General features: G+C 51.0%; 1 protein-coding gene across 9 annotated transcripts in view; it reads right to left on the bottom strand.

Moving 5' to 3' along the window:
- Window positions 1-22,240, bottom strand: part of HIVEP3 (HIVEP zinc finger 3) — a 449,220-nt gene that overhangs the window by 43,007 nt on the left and 383,973 nt on the right. For 8 of the 9 annotated variants that reach the window (XR_010383875.1, XR_010383876.1, XM_064493681.1 and 5 more), the window contains 2 exons: window positions 10,665-16,276; window positions 6,585-6,730 (listed from right to left, as the gene is read on the bottom strand). Coding sequence is in view for 7 of the 9 variants with exons in the window: in XM_064493681.1 (XP_064349751.1) it covers window positions 6,585-6,730; window positions 10,665-15,746 (5,228 nt within the window). In the remaining 2 variants the exon portion in view is untranslated. The remainder of the gene's footprint in view (window positions 1-6,584; window positions 6,731-10,664; window positions 16,277-22,240) is intronic. The other variant, XM_064493682.1, reaches the window with a different exon arrangement.

Raw genomic sequence — 22,240 nt, 5'->3', positions numbered from 1 at the left:
GAGACACTCGGCAAAGGAGTGGTGCTGTGCGCGGGGTTTCTGCCTCCATTATACATTTTACAACCTTGACATCACCGACCCTTCAGTAACGTGAATTTTTTTTGTTGTTGTTCTGGTTTGCATTTTTAGAGAGTGGTTTACCTGAGGGGTTTATTCTTTACACCTATCCCAAAAGCTCCAACTTACCATTACTTATTTAATTCACAATTTAGTCAATTTGTCCCCTAATAAATATACAGAGGAAACAAATAGTCCCAAAGACCTAATTCAACAACATCCTTAATCAGGAGTTCACAGTAGGAAGGGGCTAGACAGCATAGAAATTTAGAAATTTGGGATGGAAAATACGCTACACTTCTAGGTTTCAAAGTCCAAGAAGAAATGAAAAATTATTAGAAAAGAAAAACTTTAAATTAAAAAAATTTAAATTTATTTTTTAAAATTTAACCTTAAATTTTTAAAGTTTTTTTTGGGGGGTATTAAGTTTGTTTGTTTGTTTGTTTATTTATTTATTTATTTATTTTTGGAATGGAGGTACTGGGGATTGATTCAACCACTGAGCTATACTCTTCCCCTCAAAAAAAACTTCAAATTTTTAAAAATTGAAACTATTCTTTCCAAGCTACTATTTTATAAATACACACACACACATTCTTTTAAAAATATAAGTACCCCATAAACAACATGTATTGGATATCTTACATAAACTCTTAGATGACAATAAAAATAAATTCAGCTATTAGACATTTATGAAAATACATAAGGTAGAAAAGCACACCTGTTAAAAATATAATTCCTTCAAGTGGAACAATACTGAATGAAGCAAACAATGTCTTTAAACGTATCAAGAGCCCCATGAGTCACAGTGGTTCTTCAATACCTGCCGTGCTATGTTCTAAGCATGGGCTCGCTGGACGCCCAAGTGACCATCACACGGATGGCTGGAGACCCGACACGGAGCTCTGGGGAGATGTCCAGCTGCAGATGCGAGTCTGGGAGACGCTGGCCCATAGAAGGCGTATGGAGTCATCTTGAGAGTGAGTTTATACGAAGCAAAGGGGAAGCCCAGGGGCTGAGCCCTGGAGGCCCTAAGGTGTAGAGATCGGGAGATGATGGGAAATCACGAAGATGACGAGAAAGTGCTGCTGGCAAAGGAAGAGGAGGGTCAAGAAAGAGGTCTCCCCAGAATCCAGTGGACAAAGTGTTTCAAAGATCGGGGAGGGATCAACTGTGTCCAGTGCTGCCAGCAGGTCAGGAAAGAATAGAAGAGAACAGACCACGGAGTTCTGCAAGGTCACCATTGACCTTGATATGTGCAGCTTTTTTTTTTTTTTAGGTCACGTTGTGTCAGTTAGTTTCATTATCTCCCAATTTTACTTTTTGTTTAACTTAATTAAATATTATAATTTATTCTATAGTTATAATGCAGAATATGCAGATATATATATGTACATCTGTATATTCCTTATTAACATATCTATATCTATATACTTTCCTCATTTTTTTTTCAATAAGTGCAGTTTTTGAGGTGTTGTGAGTCCAAAGACACGCTGGCATGGGTCTGAGAGGGGATGGGAGGAAAGACGGGAGGTGAGCATGTACAGTTGTCTCCTTCTGGAATTTTTCTTTTAAAGAAAAACAGAAAAATCTGGCGATCCAAGCCTTTTAGTCAAAGGAGTATTTTCAAGGTGGGAAACTCTAAGTTTAGACGTGCTGAACTGAATGGGCCAGGGAGAGGCAGTGGCTGGAGTGATGAACTGGGGTGTACTGGGGGAGCTGGGAAGAGATGGGATTCAGTGCCCCCCCCCCCCCCCCGCAGTGGGAGCACAGATGGTCTTGTCCCAGCTCAGCAGCTGAGTCCTGTTGTTGGCAAGTGGCGGGTCTGGCATGGACACCTTCTGTTAAAGGCCTAAAGGGCTCGGGGGCAGCCCTGGGCTACCCCATACTCGTGAGTCACTCTACCCACCCTCGCTGGCCCGGTGCATAGCTGGGCTTCTGTCCCCTGCCCGATATTCCAGTTCAGGCTGAGGCTGGGCTGCCTCTCTAAACCCAACCCATCCCTCGCCCCCTGCCTGCAACCATCTTCTTAGGGCCTCCCACCCTGGCTGGGCCTGGAGGACCACTTTCGGCAGCAAAGTATTTCCTACCAATCCCAGGCTCTTCTTCCACACCTGCCCTTTGGGCTGAGTTCTCAGCTTTCCTTGCAACAACTGAACTTCAGTTAGGACAGTATAGGCATGACTCTCAATGTAACATGTAACTTTGATAACTTTGTATGTGTGAAAACGACATTCTATAACAAAAGAGCTCTTCTGAAGCATCCGAGGCAAATGCAGAGGTGCTGGGTGAGAAGGCCAAGATATCCTGATGGGCACTCCCAGAGGCTGGCTGGGAGACGCAGGCCGTGTCCAGGTGTGAAGGCGATAGGGAATGCAGGGAGGGGGCCGTGTGCCGGAAATCAATGCCATAAATAGAAACTGATGCATAATGTGGACAAAGCATGGCCCTGGGACCCAAGCCAAGAGAGGACTTCATTCCAGGAGGAGAGAATTTCAGCACCAGTGTTTTTCTAGAAGGAATGCAAAGAACTCAGGAGTGTGGAGGGACCTGAGAGGTTAGTCAGAGGAGGGTTGAGTTCTGCCCTTTGGAGGTGGATAGAATTTGGCGATGGCCAGGGCCCAGCAGGCACAGAAGGTGAAGCACAACAGGGGCGGGTGAGACTGTGGGACCAGGGAGATCGGGCTGTTTTGACTGGATCCTGCCAGTAAGGCGGCCACAGAAGGCTCTGGACTGAGGTGTGACACAGGCAGAACCATGATCAAAGACGTTCAATGGCAGCAACACAGGGCCTGGAGAGAGCGAGACCAGAGCCTTGGCACAGGGAGTGAAGAGAGACCACCTCTGAGTCATGGACCACTTGGTGTGGACACCAGAATTTGGGGACTAATTGGAAGGGGGATGACGCTAAGTTCACGATGATGCTAAGGTTTTGAGCGTGAAGGGCTGGGTGCATCATCGGCTCTGGATGTAGAGGGGGATGCTGCTGCTGACAGAGGGCTTGGTCGGCACACGCTGAGTTTGAGGTGCTCTAGTCTCGCAGGTGAAGGTGCCCAGGAGGCATGAGAAGCACTGGTCTGTAGTACAGGAGTGAGATCCTAGCTGGAGACCCAGATTTAGTGCCCTTGGAACAGTGATGAGGTTTGACGCCAAGGAGGTGAGTGACGTCAATGGGGAGAACACCCAAGACCAGAAGAAACCGGTCAGAATGACCAGGTGCACGCGTCGCCTTTACACTCAGACCGCCGACCGACCCTCCTTTCCTCTCTGCCTGTCTTGGTCTCGCACACCCTCCAGCCCAGCCCGCCCCTTCCAGGAAGACCTCACTGGCTACTCCAGCCCCAGGGGTCCCCACCTGCTGTGAGCACCTCAGCACCGGGCCTGGTGCTGCGCCTGAACCAGCCTCCTTGACAGCAAAACCCTTGGTTCCAGGTATCTCCCGGCATAGAGCACCCATAAGGGTCTGAATAAACAGTTCCTCCTGGTTGGATTGATTAATTGATCAACTGCTGGGTTGGAGGCCAAGAAGAAGAGTAAGGAGACTAGTGAAGAGAAGACTCATGAATGTTGGACTCATCCAGCATCTACTCTCCCTCTCTGGTCTACTGGCTCATGGCCGTGAATTAGATCTCTATGGATTGATGTGGATACAGTTCAAAAACCTTGGGGAGTCAAAACAGCAAGTTGCAGGCGTGTGCTGCACGTCTGGAGTAGCTGCTGCTGTCTACCAAACAGCCCCGGTCCTCCCCGGTCCTCCCTGATCCTCCCCGGTCCTCCCCGGTCCTCCCGTGCACATGGCTGGGCTGTGCTTCCCCACTCTTAGGGAGCCCGGTGAGGCCATGCGGTTTGCTCTGGCCAATGAGATGGGAGCAGAAGCTTCCTGGTGGAAGCTTGAAGAGCCAGTGCGCAATTCACCACCGCCCCTTCTTCCTCTCTTGGCCTCTGTCAGCCTGGATCTCTGAGTCACTCCTAGGAACAGAACCCCATTGCACACCCCTGTCAAACAGGTACTGGAGTGAAATATAAATGCTTGCTGTGTTAAAAAAATAAAGAAATTAAAAAAGGAAGAAATGGGTCTAAAGCAAAATCCTGGTGACCTCAGGTGGGTGTGCTTGAAAGATTAATTCAGTGTTTCCGGGGTGAGGGCAGCCTTGGCATTTTGGGTGGGACGAGTGGTTCTGTGGTTGGTTATAGGATGGTCGCAACTCTGACTCTGTCCATGAAGTACTGGAGGTGCCCCCACTTAGTCAACAACCCAAAACTCTCAAGCCCACATTTCTAAATACTCCTCAGGGGGTGATACCAGCCCTAAGAGAACCAGAGATACTGAGGGGTCACTAGAAGTGGGGGTGGAGGTGCAGCAGGGGCCCAGATGGGACAGTGGGGCTGTGGGAGATGATCTGCCTCGTGGCACTACATGACCCCCGAAGTGCTCAAATTAGACAGGACAAGCAGAGAGAGTGAGGGTGATGTTCCTCATCCTCAGTGGACGGAAAAGAGTGGGACCATCCTGGAGGGAGATAACAGAGATGCGCATGACTGTGAAAAAACGCTCTGATGCCCATCTGTCAGCACCATGACCCGCAGCCTTCACACAGGGCAGCAGAGGTACCCAGCATCAACCACGCGTGTAATTATCCCCATATACAGGAGGGAGGCAGAGCTGGAGAGGTATAGGGAGAGTCTGAGCGAAACAGAGGTAAGTAAGTAGGAGAGATGTTCTGGGGCAGGGATGCCGAACCTTGAAAGAGAGGGGGATTCTGAAACAGAGCAGGGGGATTAAGTGACGACCTGAATGGCATGGAGGCGTGGGGTGAGGGTGGGCTGGAGGAGGGACCGATGCCCAGGCTGTAGGAAGAAGAGAAGGGGGCTCAGGGGAAACCTTCACCTTTCACCTGAAGTAAGGCCATGTGGCAGAGAATCTGGCCTGCAGCTGGAGCTGTGAACTAACCAGGATGGGGACAGGCTCCTGCCAGCTGCCCTTCTCGGTGCTCAGGCTTCCCCAGGGGAACGAAGGCAGCAGGGGGCCGTCTCAGGGAATCAGATCTGCAGTCTGGAAGCGGTTGCCTCTCAGGGCAGAAGCAAACCCCTTCCTGCACACCAGCTAACACTCAGCTGCCCCCGGGCCCCCCAGATGGTCCTTGAAGCCAGGGAGAAGAAGGAAAGTCACTGTGACCAGATGCACCAATCTTTGCACGAAGTCTCACGTGGCGAGAGGACCCGATGATATGAGAACAGGAAGACACACGGGGGCGCTCTAACCAAGTAGCAGAAGAGGAAACCTGTCCATCTCCAGTTGGAAAGTGGGTTAGTATTTTGAAAAGCCTCTGGTCTAGCATTTCTCAATGGAGTGGTTACCGGAACTCAGGGCAGGGTATTTCTCCCCCAGGGGGCCGTGTCTCTGACACTGCAGGATGCCATCTCTGACCCTCTCCCTGTTAGTGTGACACCCCAAACCCCCAAGTTCCATTTCCAAATACCCCCTCTGTTGGTCAGTGCCACCTGAGGATGCCCACTGGTGGCCTTGGGGAGTTTGGCAGCATCTGCTCTCCCAGCCCTACAGAGGGATCTGCCACCTTCCACGTTGACCTTGTGAGTTAGGCACCTGCAGGTGCCAGAGGGTCATAGGCCCCAGTGACATTCCCTGTTGGCTGGGGTTCTTGGGGACCGTCCTCCTGGGTAGGCAGGCTTTCCTCCGTGATGTTGACCCTCAGGACTGGGTAGGACGAGAGCTGCACTGATCACAATGGGGACACAGACACAGGACCCTGAGACAGACACCACTGGACCTGCTTACAGACACCCACGTCCCAGGGATCACACATGTGGTCACACGGAACACAGCTCACATAACACATCCACAAAGCAGGTCTGAAACGAGGCAGCCTGCTGGAGTCCAGAGAGCCCCACAGTTGTGAGTCTTGAGATGTTTCAATCATTAGGTTTCCAAAGACAAGAACCAGAGGTGAAAAACCAGAGGTATTATTCTAAATATTTACCAACCAATGAATCCTGGACCCCGGGAACTCAAAACAGAGGCCAGTGTATGCAGCTGCAGTGAGCTATCAGCCCAGCAAAGAGCCCAGTTGGCAGGTCCAGAGTTCCCCCGTGGGACACCAGGCCTGCCATGGTGGTTCTTAGGCAGGACAGAGGACAGAGATGACTTTTGGGAAACATACACCAAGGTAAACAGCAGTCTGGACAGGAGACTCATTATCAACCCCAATGCAGTATCTGAGAAAAGAGGGGCTTGGGGAGGACCCAGATGGCTCTGGTCCCCAGCACACACCCAGCACCCTCCCCCTCCACCAAGGAATGGCGTTCTTAAACAGAATTGGCTTGCAAGTCCCGTAAAGGTAGCATCTCCTTGACGGCACAGCTGGAAGCCCAGGACACCTGTGGGCATAGCCGTGGCCTTTGTGATGCTCACCCCTCTGAACACGGACAGTACACCCCGCAAGCCCGCAGGCAGGCGCGAGCTCTTCCTCCACGCAAAGCAGACATTGCAAACCAAACATGATTCTTACCCTCCTTCGAAGATTTTGATCCTGGCCGGCTCCCCTCTCTTGGAGGCAGGAGCGTCCTCCTCCGGCTTCCCTCGCTTTTCCTCTTCCTTCTCCACTCTAGCTATCTCTTTCTGGGCTTCCGGGGAAACCAGCGAAGGGAGGTGAACCTGGCCCACCGCAGGAATGACAAAATCATGGCTGGTTAAACCGATGTCATGGAAAGATGGCTTTGATGGCATTGCACACTGACACTCATCATGGCTCACTTTGTCCTCACTCTACCTGGTGAAGGGGTGCTATGAGCCCCACTTTACAGAAGGAGGGGCGCCAATCCCCAGAGAGGTGAATCTCTTATTCAAGGCCACACGGAGAGTCAGTGTCAGAACTGGGACTCTGACTGGTCTTTCTCAGGGGAAGACCAGGCCTTTCCACGAGACCTGAGCTTGCTCTTTCTTTCACACTCGTCTGGGGACTTCTGGGGACAGGTCCTCATCTTAGTCTCCATCACATCAGCCTCAGAGAAGGCGTGTGAGGAACTGTCGAATAAATAAATAAAGGAAGATTCTACCTTTGGAGATTAACTGGCCCAATTCTCTTTTACAGATCAGAAAGTCAAGGTCATGCAGCAAGTTACGGGCATTGCTGGGAGCAGAGTACAGGACTCCTGAGGGAGGGCCCTGCCCCTCTAGAAGCCCCTAGAGCCGGGCACAGAGAGGTTGTGCTGCCCACCGAGGGGCATGCCCCTGGGGTGTGCATCTCAGGGAGCCCACTTTCTTCAAGAGCTGCAGACCTTGGTGGGGAGAGCTGGCTGGGTGAGAACATGTCCCCTAGATTCGCTAATGACAGCAGGGGTTGGGCGCTCCCTTGAATAGGGAGCAGCGATGCTGGGCTGGGGGCTGGGACCAGCAGTGAAATTCTATCCTACTTCACGCCACTGTCATTAAGGTCATGAGGAACTGCACTGTTTACAGCTGGTGGGAGGAAAAAACGTGTCTTCTGGCACTGGACAATCTAAGAACCGCAGTCCCCATGCCAGCCACCACATCTGCCCCTATAAGGGGCAGAAAGGTAGCTGTCTGGGAATCAGAGAATCTGAGTTCTAGCACCATGTAAGACACTGCATGCTGAGCCTCCCCAGGGTGGATTACTTCACCTCTCTGGGTCTCAGAGACTAAGGGGATTTAGACTATCTTGAAGATTCACTCCAGGGCCAGCTTTTATGACTCAGTGACCCCCACAGTCTCTTCAGATTTGGAGATGGGGATTGGAAACCAAGTGAGGGTTTGGACCGCTGGTTTGGCAGAAGGCAGCTGACTTTATGTCATACCCATGAGTTCCAGAGCACACTATTTTCATTCCATCTTGACCTGCCATCTGAGCCAGCCATGGAATGACCAAGAGGCCTCCCCCAGGTTGATGGATGACTTCTGTCTCACAACCAGCTGTGCTGTCTGGGCAAGTTGGAGGACGCTAGTTTTAGAGGCAGGAGCCAGTCTACCAGGAAACATTATTGGAACTGAGCAGGGGGACCAGGGATCCACTTTAGCTTTTAATGATAACAATGTGAATAACTACAGTAAATATGATTATTGAGTGCAAATGTGCCAACCACTATTCTAAACACACTTTGCATATTTTAACTCATTTAATTATCTTGACAGTCCTATGAACTAAGTATTATTATTATCTCTATTTTACAGATGAGGAAACCAAGGCCAGAGAGGTTAAGTAACTGGCCCAAGGTCACACAGCTAGTAAGTGAGGTCATGGGATTCAAATCTGGGTAACCTGGCACCAGAGTCCTTGTTCTTAATCTCTTTGCAATAGTGCATGCTATCAAAATGATCCAAGGAGAAGAAAGGAAGGAGAGCAAAGGGGAAGGAAATGTGACTGCAAAGTGAACTCTTATATAAGATTGGGTTTCTCCTGGACTTAAACATAGAAAAAAAACCTGTGACCAAACTTAAACCTGACTGGGTGACCTAGACTAGCACAAAGATGGTTAGGAAGAGCTCTAAAATGCTGATATAGCCCAAAGGGCCTTTTCAGAGCTGCTAACAGAGAATGGGAGCTGTGGGATGACAAATGCGAGCTCTGTATAATAGAGAACTTTCTTAAAGCACTGTCCAAAGATGGGTTGGGTTGTACTAATAGGTTGTGAGCTCCCCATCACTGGGGATATGCAAGCAGAGACTAGGGAGAGGTATAATTGTAGAAAGGCATCAAGCAGTGGACCATGCAGTTACATTAATGGATCAGACTGGCGTGCTTTTGGTAGGAAACATGCCAGTGAATCAAATAGAATATTCCAGGAAAAAGTTTTCAGGGTTCAGCTCATTTTAGGAAAGCAGCATTTTAAGCAAATGATTGCCAAAGTCACTTAAGCCAAATTAACTCTTCCTTCTTCTTATATGGCCTTCATCAAAACAAAGAGACAGTCCACACCACCCGAAAGAGCTTTGGAGTGAGATCCAGTTTTGAATACAGGCCATTTACTGTGTGTGGGGCCTTGTGCAAATTACCTGACTTCTTTGTACTTTGGTTTCTTCTTCCATAAAACAGCGATATAGTACCCTAACTGGCAACATGGTTTTAGGGGATAAAAGTAATGTTGAGCATGGTACCTGGCACACAGTATGTGCACAATAAGTTCTAAGTATGACTATAATTACAACAGCATCTTGGGAGTAGCCATAGCCTGTAAGAGACACTGGAGGGCAAATCACTCATGATGTTTATGGCAAGAGCGGAGACCTCATTTAAGGATGTCTGTAGACTGACAAGGACATTTAGGAGAATAAATTTGGGAAACAATTTGGTGGAAAATATCCAGCTAAGCCAAGGACAAATTCGATGCACAAAATTCACTCAATAAGAGAAGAGGATATGAATATAGGAGAAGTTACAGAACACAGTTTTGTTCATTTATCTACAAAAGGAGTTTAGTTTAGGGGATTTATTTGGTCAAAGGATCTGGTCTGAAGACACATTAATGAACATCTTTAAATTTGCAGTCACTTTTAAGGTTTTCTTTCTTCAAATAATTGAAAGAAGAAGAAGAATTAAAAAGAAAAATAGACTCTGGAATCAGAGAGGTCTTGGTTCAGATTCTGGGTTTGCCAAATATTTGCTGGGTGACTTTGACCTCTCTCATCTTCTGACCCTCCGTTCCCTCATCCACAGAATGGAGATGGTACTGTAACCTCATAGGTGGAGATAAACGTTGACTAATTCAAGGGCCCAGAACAAAGCCCAGCACAGTGAGGCTACTCAACCAATAAGACCAATTGTTATTCTACAAATGCCAAGTTAGCATAACACATCATGACCTGAATCTTAGGCTAGACTTGTCAGGGGATCAAAATGTCATTGGTCTGAAGCAAACTTGGAATTATCCAATTTCAAACTTCCTGAACTTCCAAGGATCAGTTCATTTTATGCCTCTTGATGCAGGCTCAAGTCAGAGGCAAGGGAAGAGTAAACACTTCGGGGGTGTGCACTGCCACACAGCTCAAGTGAGTCGAGCAGTGACACTGCCACCTTCTGGTAAAGAGGGATACTGCAGCCAAGCTCTATTTGCTGTCCTACTCACAGAAAAGAAAGAAAGAGTATTTCAGGAGTCGTTTGTGTCAAATTCTAGACTCTCTGAAAATGGGAAGATTTCAAGTGGTACCAGAGAATGGAAATAGCAGATGTGGAGAATAAGGAAAGCAGTAAAGACTAACAGGACAAGGGGGAAATATATGATGGAGTGGCATTAAGTCCTAAAACTGCTACAGGCATTCCCATCAGCCAGATTTTCCAACTCAGTCTTTTGGCTGAGACAGTAACTTTGATTTTACAATAGAAGCTAATGGGAAAGTGAGATCACTTTAAAGCTCCCTTTATTGAAATGTATGTAGTCTGATGATGGGAGGGACACTGATAAAGAAACCCAGTAAGTGTTTTCTTGTAAGGTTACCAGTCACAGCTGACAGAGAGGAAATCTGCCCACTCAACTGGCTCTCATTTTGCAAATGGAACTTGAGGAGACCATGGCTTTAAAAACTCAGCAAAGACATTTAAACTCAGTGGGGAGAAGAAAAACAAGGCTGAACTCACCTCTGTCATGCGGGGCTTGCGGGAGCTGGATGGCACAAGCCTTCCTGTCTCAGGATGCGGAGCTGTGGCCATGGTGTATGTCTCTTTGCTCACCTTCTGCTTAGACCTCAGGAGGGACAAAGCAGCTTTAGTGGAAACCCCCGGAAGGTTGGGGTTGTACAAACTTATGCACCAACCAGCGTAAACAGAGGACCTCCTATCTGCATGCTGGATGTGATTTGGCTTAATGTAGTTTAAATAGCACCAACTGACATTAGTGGTCGTGTGGAGGCTGGGGAACTGCAGTACCTTCTTTGAGTCCGTACCTTCTTGTGACTTGGCTGGTCTGGGGGGCGTTTCTGACAGAGGCAGTGAGCTGGGAGGTGCCAGTGGAGGGAGGTCAGCTTGTTCCTTGGAATCTTCTTTCTTCACACTCAGTGGGAGCAACCCTCTTCGGTGAGGTTTACCAGATGGCTGGGCACATTCCTTCAAAGCCTCTGGGCCTAGGGCTGTCACATGGGGCGATGAGGGGTGAGGAAGGGGAGACATTTCCTTTGGGTCAGATGGATCTGAGGACAGGCTGGACAGTGTTTCTAGCTCCCTCCTGCCCTGGCCCTGGCTGCCCAAGTGGGACTTCTCTGGTCTCTTGCCATCCTCGGTGGTGGTAAGCACCACACTGCACGGTTTTACCAGCTCAAGTTTTTCATCCGCCTTGGAAGCCTCCTCTTCCTTCACTCTTTTTTGCTGCTGGGTTTCCATGGTAAGTTCAAGGCTGCCAGCTGGTGAAAGGACGCGTTTGCTTCCCCCCACAGTTGATGAGCTCCCCTCCAGGCTCAAGACACTCTCTGATGACAGGGAAGTGCCTTTTCTTTCAGGTAATGTCACCGGCACTCTCAGGTATGGAGTCAGGAAACCTCTGCCCTGCTCTTCACTTACCCCGGCTGGTCTGGGCCCGACCTCGTACACATCTGCTCCACATACAGACGTCCCTTTGCATGAGGGCTCCTCAAACTTAGGAAGAGCCACAGTTGCTGAGCTGCCTTGGGACTGGGTGACCAGGATCTGGGAGAGAGTGGTGTACATGGCGCTCCCGAAGGACGGCATGTTGGTCTGGATGCGGACGGGCACAACCAGAGACACCATGGTGTCTGGACAGGCAGGCAGGGCCAGCGGAGCGGCTGACGTGGGTGCTGAGCAGCTGGCCGGGGGAGCCACGGGGGGCAGCTGGATGTCACTGCTGTACTCTGTGCTGGGCGGGAGGCCAGGGGTTCCTGTTGCCAGCGGGGCCAGGCTGGTTTTGATCTGGGGCACATGGCCTTCCACATTGCCAGGGAGCTGGAGGGCGAACTGGGATTGCAGAGGCAGGAAAAACCCAGAAGAGAGTGCTGAGGATGCAGGGTATGGCATGGGGAGAAACGAAGGGGGCTGCCGGAAGGGGATGTTGGCTGGGTGAGGCATGAGCTGGGGGAGGTGGAGCTGGCCTGGGTGCAGAACAGTAGGTTGGAGAGGAAGTGGGGGTGCTTGAAATAAGGAGGGAGGAAGCGGGGGCATGGAGTATGGTGCGGAGAGCAGGCTGGACATGGCCTGGGTGGAAAAGAATTCTGAAGACTGTCCTGGCTCAGGCTGCAAGAGGTGCTGGAAGGAGAAAAGGGAGACAGGCGGGGGCAGGTACGGTTTCTCATGCAGGGGATGCTGAGCGACGGGATGGGGGAACACCTGCAGTGCTTCTGTGTAGGGCGGAGTGGCCTCCAGTGTGGGTCTGTCCGGCACCTGGCTCTTGCCTCCTGGGTGCCCGCTGTGAGAGGTGGCTGCCGAGGACATTGGGGGCAATGCGCTTTTGGCCGAAGATTTACTGGATGAGGGCTTTGGTTCCTCACTCTCCTGTCTTCCCTTGGGGGCGGCCTCCAGCTCAGTTTCGGGAGGCCTGCTCAGGGAGGCCTGTCTCACCAAAAAGCATTTTCTTCTCTCTGGTGGGGCGGCTGGGGGGCCTGGGGCGGCTGGGGCCGCTGGGGCTGCTGGGGCTGGTGCAGGGGGGCCTGTCAAGGACAAGCTGCCATAGTCGAAGGATTTGCTGCGTGTCTCGGTCATGTGGGTGGCGTGGGAAACGTTGGGGCTCTGCTCTGAGGCTGACCTCCGCATCTCGCGGGCATGCGGGTGGTGGCTGGGGACAGTCAGCATGTGGGTACCCAAGGGTTTGGAGCGTGTGTCAGACGAGGGCCCAGCGGCCTCGGCTTTTCCGTGGTCATCCCTCTCGAAGGAGGCTGAGCGGCTGGACCCGCTCAGAGAGACACTGCTCTCCTGGCTCGGGCTGCGAGACAGAGGCACGGAGGACTCGAAGCTGGATTCCCCAGACGACTGGGCCATCTCTGCCAGGCGCAGCCTCTTCTTCTTGGGTGGCAGCTTCTCGGCTGGGAGCTGAGCAAGTGTCTGGCTACGCTGGGGCCACTGGAACTCCTCCGTCTTCTCGGGTTCCTTAGGGGGTGGCTCCGGCTCTGTGTCTGGCCGGTCAGGCTCCTCCGTCACCAGGATCTCAGGAACTTGAATGTTGGGCTGGCGGACCAACCTGGGCTGCAGGGAGTGAGCCGAGCGTCCGTGAGGGGCAGGCGGGGGGGATGAGAACGGGGCCGCAGACTTGTCTTCCCCTTCCAAGCCGCTGGGCTGCTCCAGAGAGTCGGACTTCTCAAAGGAGCTGGTGTGCTGGATGACAGAAATTTCTTTGGATGTGGTTCTCCTCTCCTTCCCTGATTCTGAACCGGACCCTGGCTTGGGAGTCCTTGGCTGGAAGCCCGCAGATCCCTCCAGGGAGGGCACCGACTTGCTCGGTTCTGCTGGTGACTTGGTGGATTCCAAGGGAAGATTCCGAGCAGCCTCGGATGGCCCGGGGCTGCCAAACTGACTCTTTGTGGACTCAAAGGCGGGAGGCTCCTCCTCGTCCCCGAGGCTCTTCTCCTTCCTCCTCTTTCTCAGTGGAGTGAGCTCCAAGGTGGTCCCCAGTTTGTAATGCATCATCTGGGACCAGGGCTCATGCTCGGCCTGGCTCTTTTCGGCTTCCGGAGATGTGTGAGCACCTGCAGAGACGGGCTTTGCCATCTGAAGCTCTGAGCAGTAGTATTTTTTATGGGCTTCGTAGTTGTCCCTTTTCTTGTACCGAGCACCACATATGTTACATTCATAGATCACCCCTTTCGTTTTCAAACCCTTCTTGGTCTTTTTGGTGAGGTCGCTTTCCCTGGGTTCCGGTTCATCCGTGGGTTTGGAGGCTGCGTCTTTGCTGCTCGGCCCTGCCTCCTCGGAACTGTACTCCCCGCCCAAAGGTAGTTCGATGGCCGGCTGGCGCTTGAGCATCCGGGGGTGGGAGGTAAACAGTTGACTGCTGCGGCTCAGGGCTTCCGAGTCGGCGACGTGGTCGTCGAAGGAGTAGCTGCCTCGGAAGGTGTGGTGGGGGGTACTGAGGGTGCAGGTGGCAGAAGGCATTGAGTGGCTTCTCAGCAGAGGCACAGGGGGGGTGGTGCTGGGCGGGTGCTGGAGGCTCAGCAGTGATTGTTCGGGCTTCGTTTTCTCGCTGTGGGACGATGACAGGGGCTCTCGGTAGAGGCTGGATTTGGGTGACTCCATGCTGCTGCGCCGTGACAGTGAGCTCCTCCTGGGCTTCACGCTGTCTATCTCGCTGGTGTCCACCACGGCCTCATTGATGGTGATGAGCTTGGTGATGTGCTCAATCACCTGCGTCCGGGGCACGGACAGAGGCACAAGGCTGGGCTTGTCTTCGGTGGACAGGGGCAGGAGGGGCTGGGTGGAAGTGGCAGTCAGCATGGTGGTCCGCTGCCCGATCCGCCCGCACTTGCCAAAGATGATCTCCGCATAGGACCTGGCGTTGGTGTTTGGGGGGCTGACCTGCTGCTCGGCGCTCTCGGAGCGTGAGAAGTACCCAGATTCGGTGCTCCCTTTGCTGCCCGGGCTCAAGAACGCCTGCTCATCGATCACCTTTTTCCTCTCACTCAACCGGAGGGCCAGCTTCTGCTTTATGGTGTGGGTGTCTTCGGGTTTATGGCTCAGGGGGTGTTCGGATGAGGGTTCCGCGAAGGGGGCGGGGTCCTCGAGCGACGGGGCTGAGCTGGACTGGGACAAGGAACAGCGCTCGTGGCTGGAACCCTGGCTCCCAGAGCTGTACAAACTGCTGGACAGGAGCGGGTGCTTAGGCCTTGGGGAGAGCTCTGCGGGGTGAGCGGACGTGGTGCCCGTTTCCTCTTCTGAATCAGTGCTTTCTCCCTCGGTGGGCTCCTCAAACTCTTCCCCGGGGATCCTCTCCATCTCCAGCCCTGGGGGGTACATCTCACCGCCCATCCCTGAGGCCAGGCCAGCTTTGATGCGGTGGGCGTGGGACTTCCTGTGCTTGTAGAGGTTACTCTTGGTCTTGAAGGAGAAGCCGCAGGGGCCACAGGGGTAGGGCCTCTCGCCTGTGTGTGAGCGGATGTGTTTCTGGAGCACGCTGGGCTTGGCACAGGGGCGGCTGCAGTACTGGCATATGTACTTGCCCGGCTTCTGTGGTTTCCTCTCCTTCTTGGGTGCCTCTTCTGTGGGCTTCAAGGAGACCTGGGAGGGACGGGGCACGAAGACTTTGGGGATGCCAGGCAGGTCCTCGGTGGGAATGATGGAAGCGTGGGAAGGGAGGAGCTGGCTCTGAGGATGGATCCCAGGGGTCACGAAGGAGCCTGAGGGCCCGGGTCTCATGGGGTCGACCAGCTGCCACGTGGACCCCTCCAGGAGATGCTCGGGTTTGCCAGGTGACATGAATGCTGGTGTCAGAGGGTGCTGCGGAAGCTGTGAGATGTGGACAGAGGCTTCGATGGATGACCTCTTGGGGGGCTTCTGCGGCTGGCCCGTTTTCTCCTGAGAGCCTTCCGTAAGAACCGATGAGGGGCCTGGGAAGGGCTGCGGGGCTAGGAGCTCTGGGAGGGGGCCCCCTTGGGTGGCAGCTGTGCTGCTGCCAGGGTATGGGGCGCTGGATGGGACACTGGTCTGAATGGCCTCTCCTTTGGTCAGCCGCTTCCGGGGACTTCCCTCCGCCTTCTTGGTGCCCTTGACACTTTGTTCTGGATCCATGACCTCCACGGGGCTTCAGATGCTATTCAGGGAGAGTCAGGGCAGGCTGCATTTACGAATAATCCAAGTGTCCCAAGGAGGTGTCTGGCTTTGGCCGCATGGGTCCAGAGCTATGGAAGCCAAACCCAGGATGGTTTGGGGAGTTTTTTGCAAGTGTCACTGCCTGTAAGTGGACTCAGAGCAGGTCATCAGGGCCTGGACTATTCACATGAGTGAGGCATGGCCCTCTACTTTGCAGACAGAAAACGCGCCAGCACTTTCTGCCTGAATGTCTGTCGTGGGAACGTCGTGAAGGATGTCAGTGTCGCCATCGTATTGTTTCAGTTGGCAGTGGCGAGTGGCCCCCTACAAGTCCCCTGTGTGCTATGCAAACCGCTGACGGCTGGAATCGGCTGTGTGCATGGCCCAGGCATCCCTGGTCCCCACACGAGAGAAGCCACGCTGGACGCCACAGGCAGCTCTGTCCTGCCTCTTCTCCCTTTTAATCCCGTGTTGGAGATGAACGGCTGCGGAGGGGAATTCACGATCTTCTATTTGACAAGAGCATACACACAGAAATACACATAAACAAGAGAAGAGAGCGTTACTGGAACTCATCCACAGCCCGGGCAGCTCCGACTCTGTGAGACGCGGTGAGATCCCTGAAAGTTAACTCAGGGAGACCCAACCCGAACCCACGTCCCTCAGCTCCATGCACTGGAGCACTGCCAATACCTCCCTCACCCACATACCCAGGGGTGCTGGTGACTCTAAATGCCCACTGTGGTTCTGAGGACGGTAGCTGTATGGGGCATTGAGAGCAGGAGGCAGGGCGGGCTCTGGGAACCTCAGGGCACTTAGGGATGGGAGGCCTGGGCTCCAGTCTCTGTTCAGAGAACGACTCTGGGTGGGTTTTAGCTTCCTGAGCCTCAGTTGTCTCATCTATAAAATAGGATAACAGCAACTCAGGCTATTGTGGGGTCCAACGTGAAAATGGATGTGGATGCCACTGGATAAACGCCAGCCAGTCCTGTGGCCAGTGCAGGAGTAAGCACCGGTGGGTTATTTGAGATAAGCTTTCTAAGGGGGACTGTTCTCAGGTTAGCATTACTCTTTCTCTTGCCTGGGGTTCTGAAGGTGCCCAGGAAGGACATCATTCATGGCTCTTGTCCTCTTTGCTAACCCACCTCCCAAAGCAGTGTTTCATGGAGAAGCTAAAACCACCACCCCAGCCTGTGGGAGCTCAGATTCTAACACAGCGTGACCCCCAGATTAGGCAAGCAATAGCTGGAGGGCCATTCTGACAAGTTCCTCCAGCTTGGCAGCCTTTCCTTATCCAGTCAGTGCCCCAGAGATAGCCTAGAAGTGGCTCAGAATGGGGGTCCTTGCCAAACTGAGGGCAAAGCTGGTCAGAGTAGAGCCCCAAGTGTGTATGTCCTCCTAGGATCAGCCAAAAGTCAGGCAGTCTAGGCTTCCTGGGCTCTGGGGACATCACAGGGCCCTTCTCCCCAGAAGCATGGTCAGAATTTCAAAGCTGGAAGTCACTGTGAACTCCATCTCATCAGCCACCTTACTTTCCAATGGACAGAAGTGAGGACCACAGAAGAAGGGTGGCCTGTCAAGGTCCTATATTCCTAAGAGGCAGGGCCAGCACATAAACCTACGCTCTCTATGGCCAGAATTAATTCCCCAGCCACCTCACAGGTATCCATCCCCTGGGTGAGGGTCTGGGGGAGTGACCAGTATCTCTGAGGCCTTCTTCCCTCTCCTGTAAGCATGCTCTGCCCCTGGCATCCTGACCTCAGGGTCCCTTCATGCCCTCACCTTGATTTTCATTGGGTGTTTCCTGATGTAGTCTTGAGGAGTTACCTCTTTCTACTTTCACAGGTTTCTCAGAAAGTTAACAAGTCTGAAAGACTCAAATAATTGTCTCTCAAATGGCAGGACCATGGGCATAGTGACATGCCATGGAGAGGCAGGTGGTTTGATAATTAGATAAAAACTATATTCTATAAATGTATTCCTTTTGTATTTCCTTTCCATATTGGTTCTTTAAAGAATTCAATGTAACTATATTATAATTTTATAAGTATTTTAAAAAGGATGGACTATAAAAAAAATAGAAGAAAACTAAGTAAGAATAACAATTCAGAACAAAGGAAAATGTAAATATGGCAGGAGGTCAGGATTGGTGGGATGGAAAGAACATCGGTATAAAATCATAAGGGCTTATCGTGCTCCTATAGTTCAGCTATACATTTATCTCTGAGCTTCCTGGCAGCCAAGGAGAAAAGGGCGATATAATTTATGGCAGAGTCCTGATAGCCAGAGAGGAAGAAATATGTGAGTTCCTTACAGGAAGCAAAGGGTTGCTTGAATAGAACTTTTGAATGTGATACTTCAGACAGGGGCAGTGAATGATGCATGAGACCACCCATGTCCTCAAATGACATCCCTCCAGCCAATGCAGTGATTGATTTTTGTCAGTGGAAGGTCACTCAGCAAAGGCTACTCTTTGAGTAGTCAAAGGCCTCCTTCGACTCAGGCAGAGAGCATCCTCCCAAAGCAGGACGAATGTGGGGAAAGCAGGGAAATCTCATTTCATCATATGACTGTCAGTGTAAGATATCATCCAAACTAGGGCACTTTGGAGACTGAAAGGGGCATGCTTAATAACTGTGGAGGAGCCACAGGAATAAACCAGGGCTGTCCCAGGTAAGCTGGAACAAATGGTGGGCGTGGAGAGCCAACTAAGGTGGGGAGTCCATCCTGGTGGCATCATCCCAGGCCTCGCTTATCCAAGCAAAGTTGAATAGGAGTGCTGAGTCATGGAAAAGTCCGCTGAAGCAGACGGCATCTGCAGTGTAGATGAAGAACTATGCTCCGGGCTGGTCTGCGACTCCTGGGCCTGGCTGTACCTATGTGTGGGGAGGCCCTGGGGTGCTGGGTATGGATCATAAAAGGTTGGCTATACTCACTATTTCTATCGACCCTTTTGTGCAAGGATTTCAGAGCACACCAAAATACTAGCTAGTGGTAAGCTTTGTTTCTTCCGCTAGATGGATGGGACCCTGCCACATGACTGGGTGGTGAGTGATCAGTCTGGGTGAGGGTCAGTTGGCCAAGGAGGACCCTACATTGTCGAGTCCTGTGGTTTTCCCTTCACTGAGCCATAGGCTCTCCAGGGGCAGGTTAGAAAGTGCCCAGTGGCTGGAACAAATTCCAGGCCAGGTAGGAGGGGCGGGTGGATGAGGGAGGCAGGTGACTGCTGTATCATCAGGTGACTCACTGGGCTAGCATCCCCTGCCTGGGGTCAGCATCCACCTACACCTGTGAGCTGAGCCTGGTTCTCTTCTGGAGAGGGCCCTTCTGCCTGCACCCTCTGGAGCAGGAGGAGCCAGGACAGGTCAGCACTGTCGTCCACCCATATTGTGGAGTCAGTGAGGCCTGAGAGCAGAAAGGCCCACCTCTTCATTCTGCATAGAGGGCACCTGAGCTGTGGTGGGCAATGACCAGCCCAGGCCTCACAGATCCTCGGACTCCTGGGTCAGTGCTCTCTGCTGCCCTGCTCCACACCTCATGACAGGGGCAGTGGGAGGGGTCAGCCGGGACTGGGTGCAGACTCGGGTAAACCTACGAGAACTAAGAATGCCTCAGCTTTGGAATGGGTTACATTCAGACTGGCATCAATGCTCTTCTATTTAACCCTTTAACTTCTTTAGAAGGACTGTTTCCAATCACTGTGACCAAGTGACACTAGGAAAATGGCTCTGTTCTACCATCTATGCTTCTGAGGGTATGCAGACAATTTTAACATAAACTTGAAGTACCAGGGAAAAAAGTTACTTCTGCCAACAACTGCTGAGGACACCTAACATGGCACCAGTGACAGGAGGTCAGAGGGAGAGGGTTTTCCTGACAGGGTGCAGGAGCTGGGCCAGCCGGGGCCTGAGCCTCAGGCCAGAGGGAAGATGGATGTCCTTTGCTGATGGCGGCAGAATGGCTGTGGGGTCCACACTGCCCACCACTGAGGCCACAGTCCTCAAAGCTCTGGCTTAGAAACCAGCTTAGAACCATGAGGAGAACCTGAGCTTCAAGAGCTAGTTGGCTAACATATCAGACAACCCAGTCCCCACTTCTGGAAGCTTCTAGGTCTAGGTATTAGGACATCGAGAAATGATGGCCATGACTGTTACCGCGGTGAGTCTTTCTGCCTGAGCAGCTGCCACGGCCTTGCGGCAAGAGCGCCGGCCTGGGTGCCAATCCTGGCTCTGCTGCTTGTAGGCTGTGGACTGTTATGAGCATTGGATGTGGTTATCACGTATGGAGAGTACAGGCAGATCTTGTCTTCCTGTGCTTCGCTTTACTGCACTTTGCAGATAGTGCATTTTTTACAAACTTTAAGCTTCTGGCAACCCTGTGTCTAGCAAGTCTAACAGCACCATTTTTCCAATAGCATTTGCTCATTGAGTGTCTTTGTGTCATGTTTTGATAATTCTTACAATATTTCCAACTTGTTCATTATTGTTCTATCTGTTATGGTGATTTGCGATCAGTGATCTTTGATGTTACTACTGTAATTGTTCTGGGGCCCCACAAACTGTGCCCATGTAAGAAGGGAACTCAGTGGATACGTGTTGTGTGCTCTGACTGCTCCACAGACCAGCTGGTCCCCAGTCTCTCTCCCTCTCCTCCAACTTCCCTGAGACACAACGATATCGAAATTAGGCCAATTAATGACCTTACAATGACTTCTAAATGTTCAAATGACAGGAATATTCATATGTCTCTCACTTTAAATAAAAAACTAGAAAAGATTAAGTTTAGTAAGGAAGGCATGTGGAATGTTGAGACAGGCCAAAAGCTAGGCGTCTTCTGCTGAACTGTTAGCCAAGCTGTGAATGCAAAGAAGTTCTCGAAGGAAATTGAAAGCGCTACTTCAGTGAACGCACGAACAAGCAGAGCAGCCTTACTGCCCATATGGAGAAAGTCTCGGGGTCCGCACAGAAGATCAAACTCGCCACAACATTCCCTTAAGCCAAAGCCTAATCCAGAGCAAGGCCCTAACTCTTCAAGTCTGTGAAAGTGCAGAGAGGTGAGGAAGCTACAGAAGAAAAGTTTGCAGCTAGGAGAGGTTGGTTCATGAGGTTTAAGGAAAGAAGCCGTCTCCATAACAGCAAAGTGCAAGGTGAAGCAGGCAGTGCAGATATAGAAGCTGCCTCAAGTTATCCAGAAGACCTAGCTAAGATCATTGATGAAGATGGAAACACTAAACAACAGATTTTCAATGTAGACAAAACAGTCTTATGTTGGAAAAAGATGCAATCTAGGACTTTCATAGCTAGAGAGGAGAAGTCAATGCCTGGCTTTAAAGCTTTAAAAGAACAGTCTGACTCTCTTGTTAGAGGCTTATGTACCTGGTGACTTGAAGCTGAAGCCAATGCTTATTTATCATCCTGAAAATCCTAGAACCCTTAAGAATGATGCTAAATTTACTCCACTTGTGTTCTATAAATGGAACAACAAATACTGGATAATAGCACATCTATTTATAGTATGGTTTACTGAATATTTTAAGCCTGCTGTTGAGATTTAATGCTCAGAAAAAAAGATTCCTTTCAAAATATTACTGCTCATTGACAGTGCACGGGGTCACCCAAGAGCTCTAATGGAAGTGTACAATGAGATTATAATGTTGTTTTCATGCCTGCTAACACAACATCCGTTCTCTAGCCCATGGGTCAAGGAGTCACTTCAACTTTCAAGCCTTATTATTTAAGCAATACATTTCATAAGGCCACAGCTGCCATAGGCAGTGACTCCTCTGATGGATCTGGGCAAAGTCAATTGAAAACCTTTTGGAAAGAACTCACCCATCTAGATGCCATTAAGAACACTTGTGCTTCGTGGGAAGAGGTCAAAATAGAAACATTGAACTGGACTTTGGAAGAAGTTGATTCCAACCCTCCTGGATGAATTTGAGCAGTTTTTTCTGGGGGCAGCATGGTATTCCATTTGGGGCTGTACTCAAATTCAGCCAGTCTTCTCTCGATGGATATGGACGTTGTTTCCAGCTTTTTCTATTCCAAGAAATGCTACAAAGAATATCTTCTGCATACTCGAGTGAATATACCCATGGGATGAATTCCCAGAAGGGGAAATGCTTGGCCAAAGGGAATGTACCTTTGGGTACTGACAAATAGCTCTTCAAAAAGCACAGATTGACACTCGCACTGATAGTATGTGGAGACTGTTTCTCAAAACTCCTTCCTACCAGGATTGCTCCTTAATATTTACCAATAGGAAAGGCCAACGGGTTGCATTATTTTCCTATTGCAGCTATAACAAATTACCACAAACTTGGTGGTAAAAACAACATAATTTATTATCTTACAGTTCTGGAGGCTAGAAGTCTGAAACGAGTCTCACTGGGATGAAATCAAAGCAGGGCCGTTTTCCTTGCTGGAGGCTCTAGGGGAGCATCCAGGTTTTTGCTTTGTCCACCTTCTAGAGGT

This window comes from Camelus dromedarius, chromosome 14 (genome assembly GCF_036321535.1).
Source record: "Camelus dromedarius isolate mCamDro1 chromosome 14, mCamDro1.pat, whole genome shotgun sequence".
Classification (NCBI taxonomy): domain Eukaryota; kingdom Metazoa; phylum Chordata; class Mammalia; order Artiodactyla; family Camelidae; genus Camelus; species Camelus dromedarius.
Note: the sequence above shows the minus strand (reverse complement) of the source record. Positions and strands in the feature narration are given on the sequence as shown.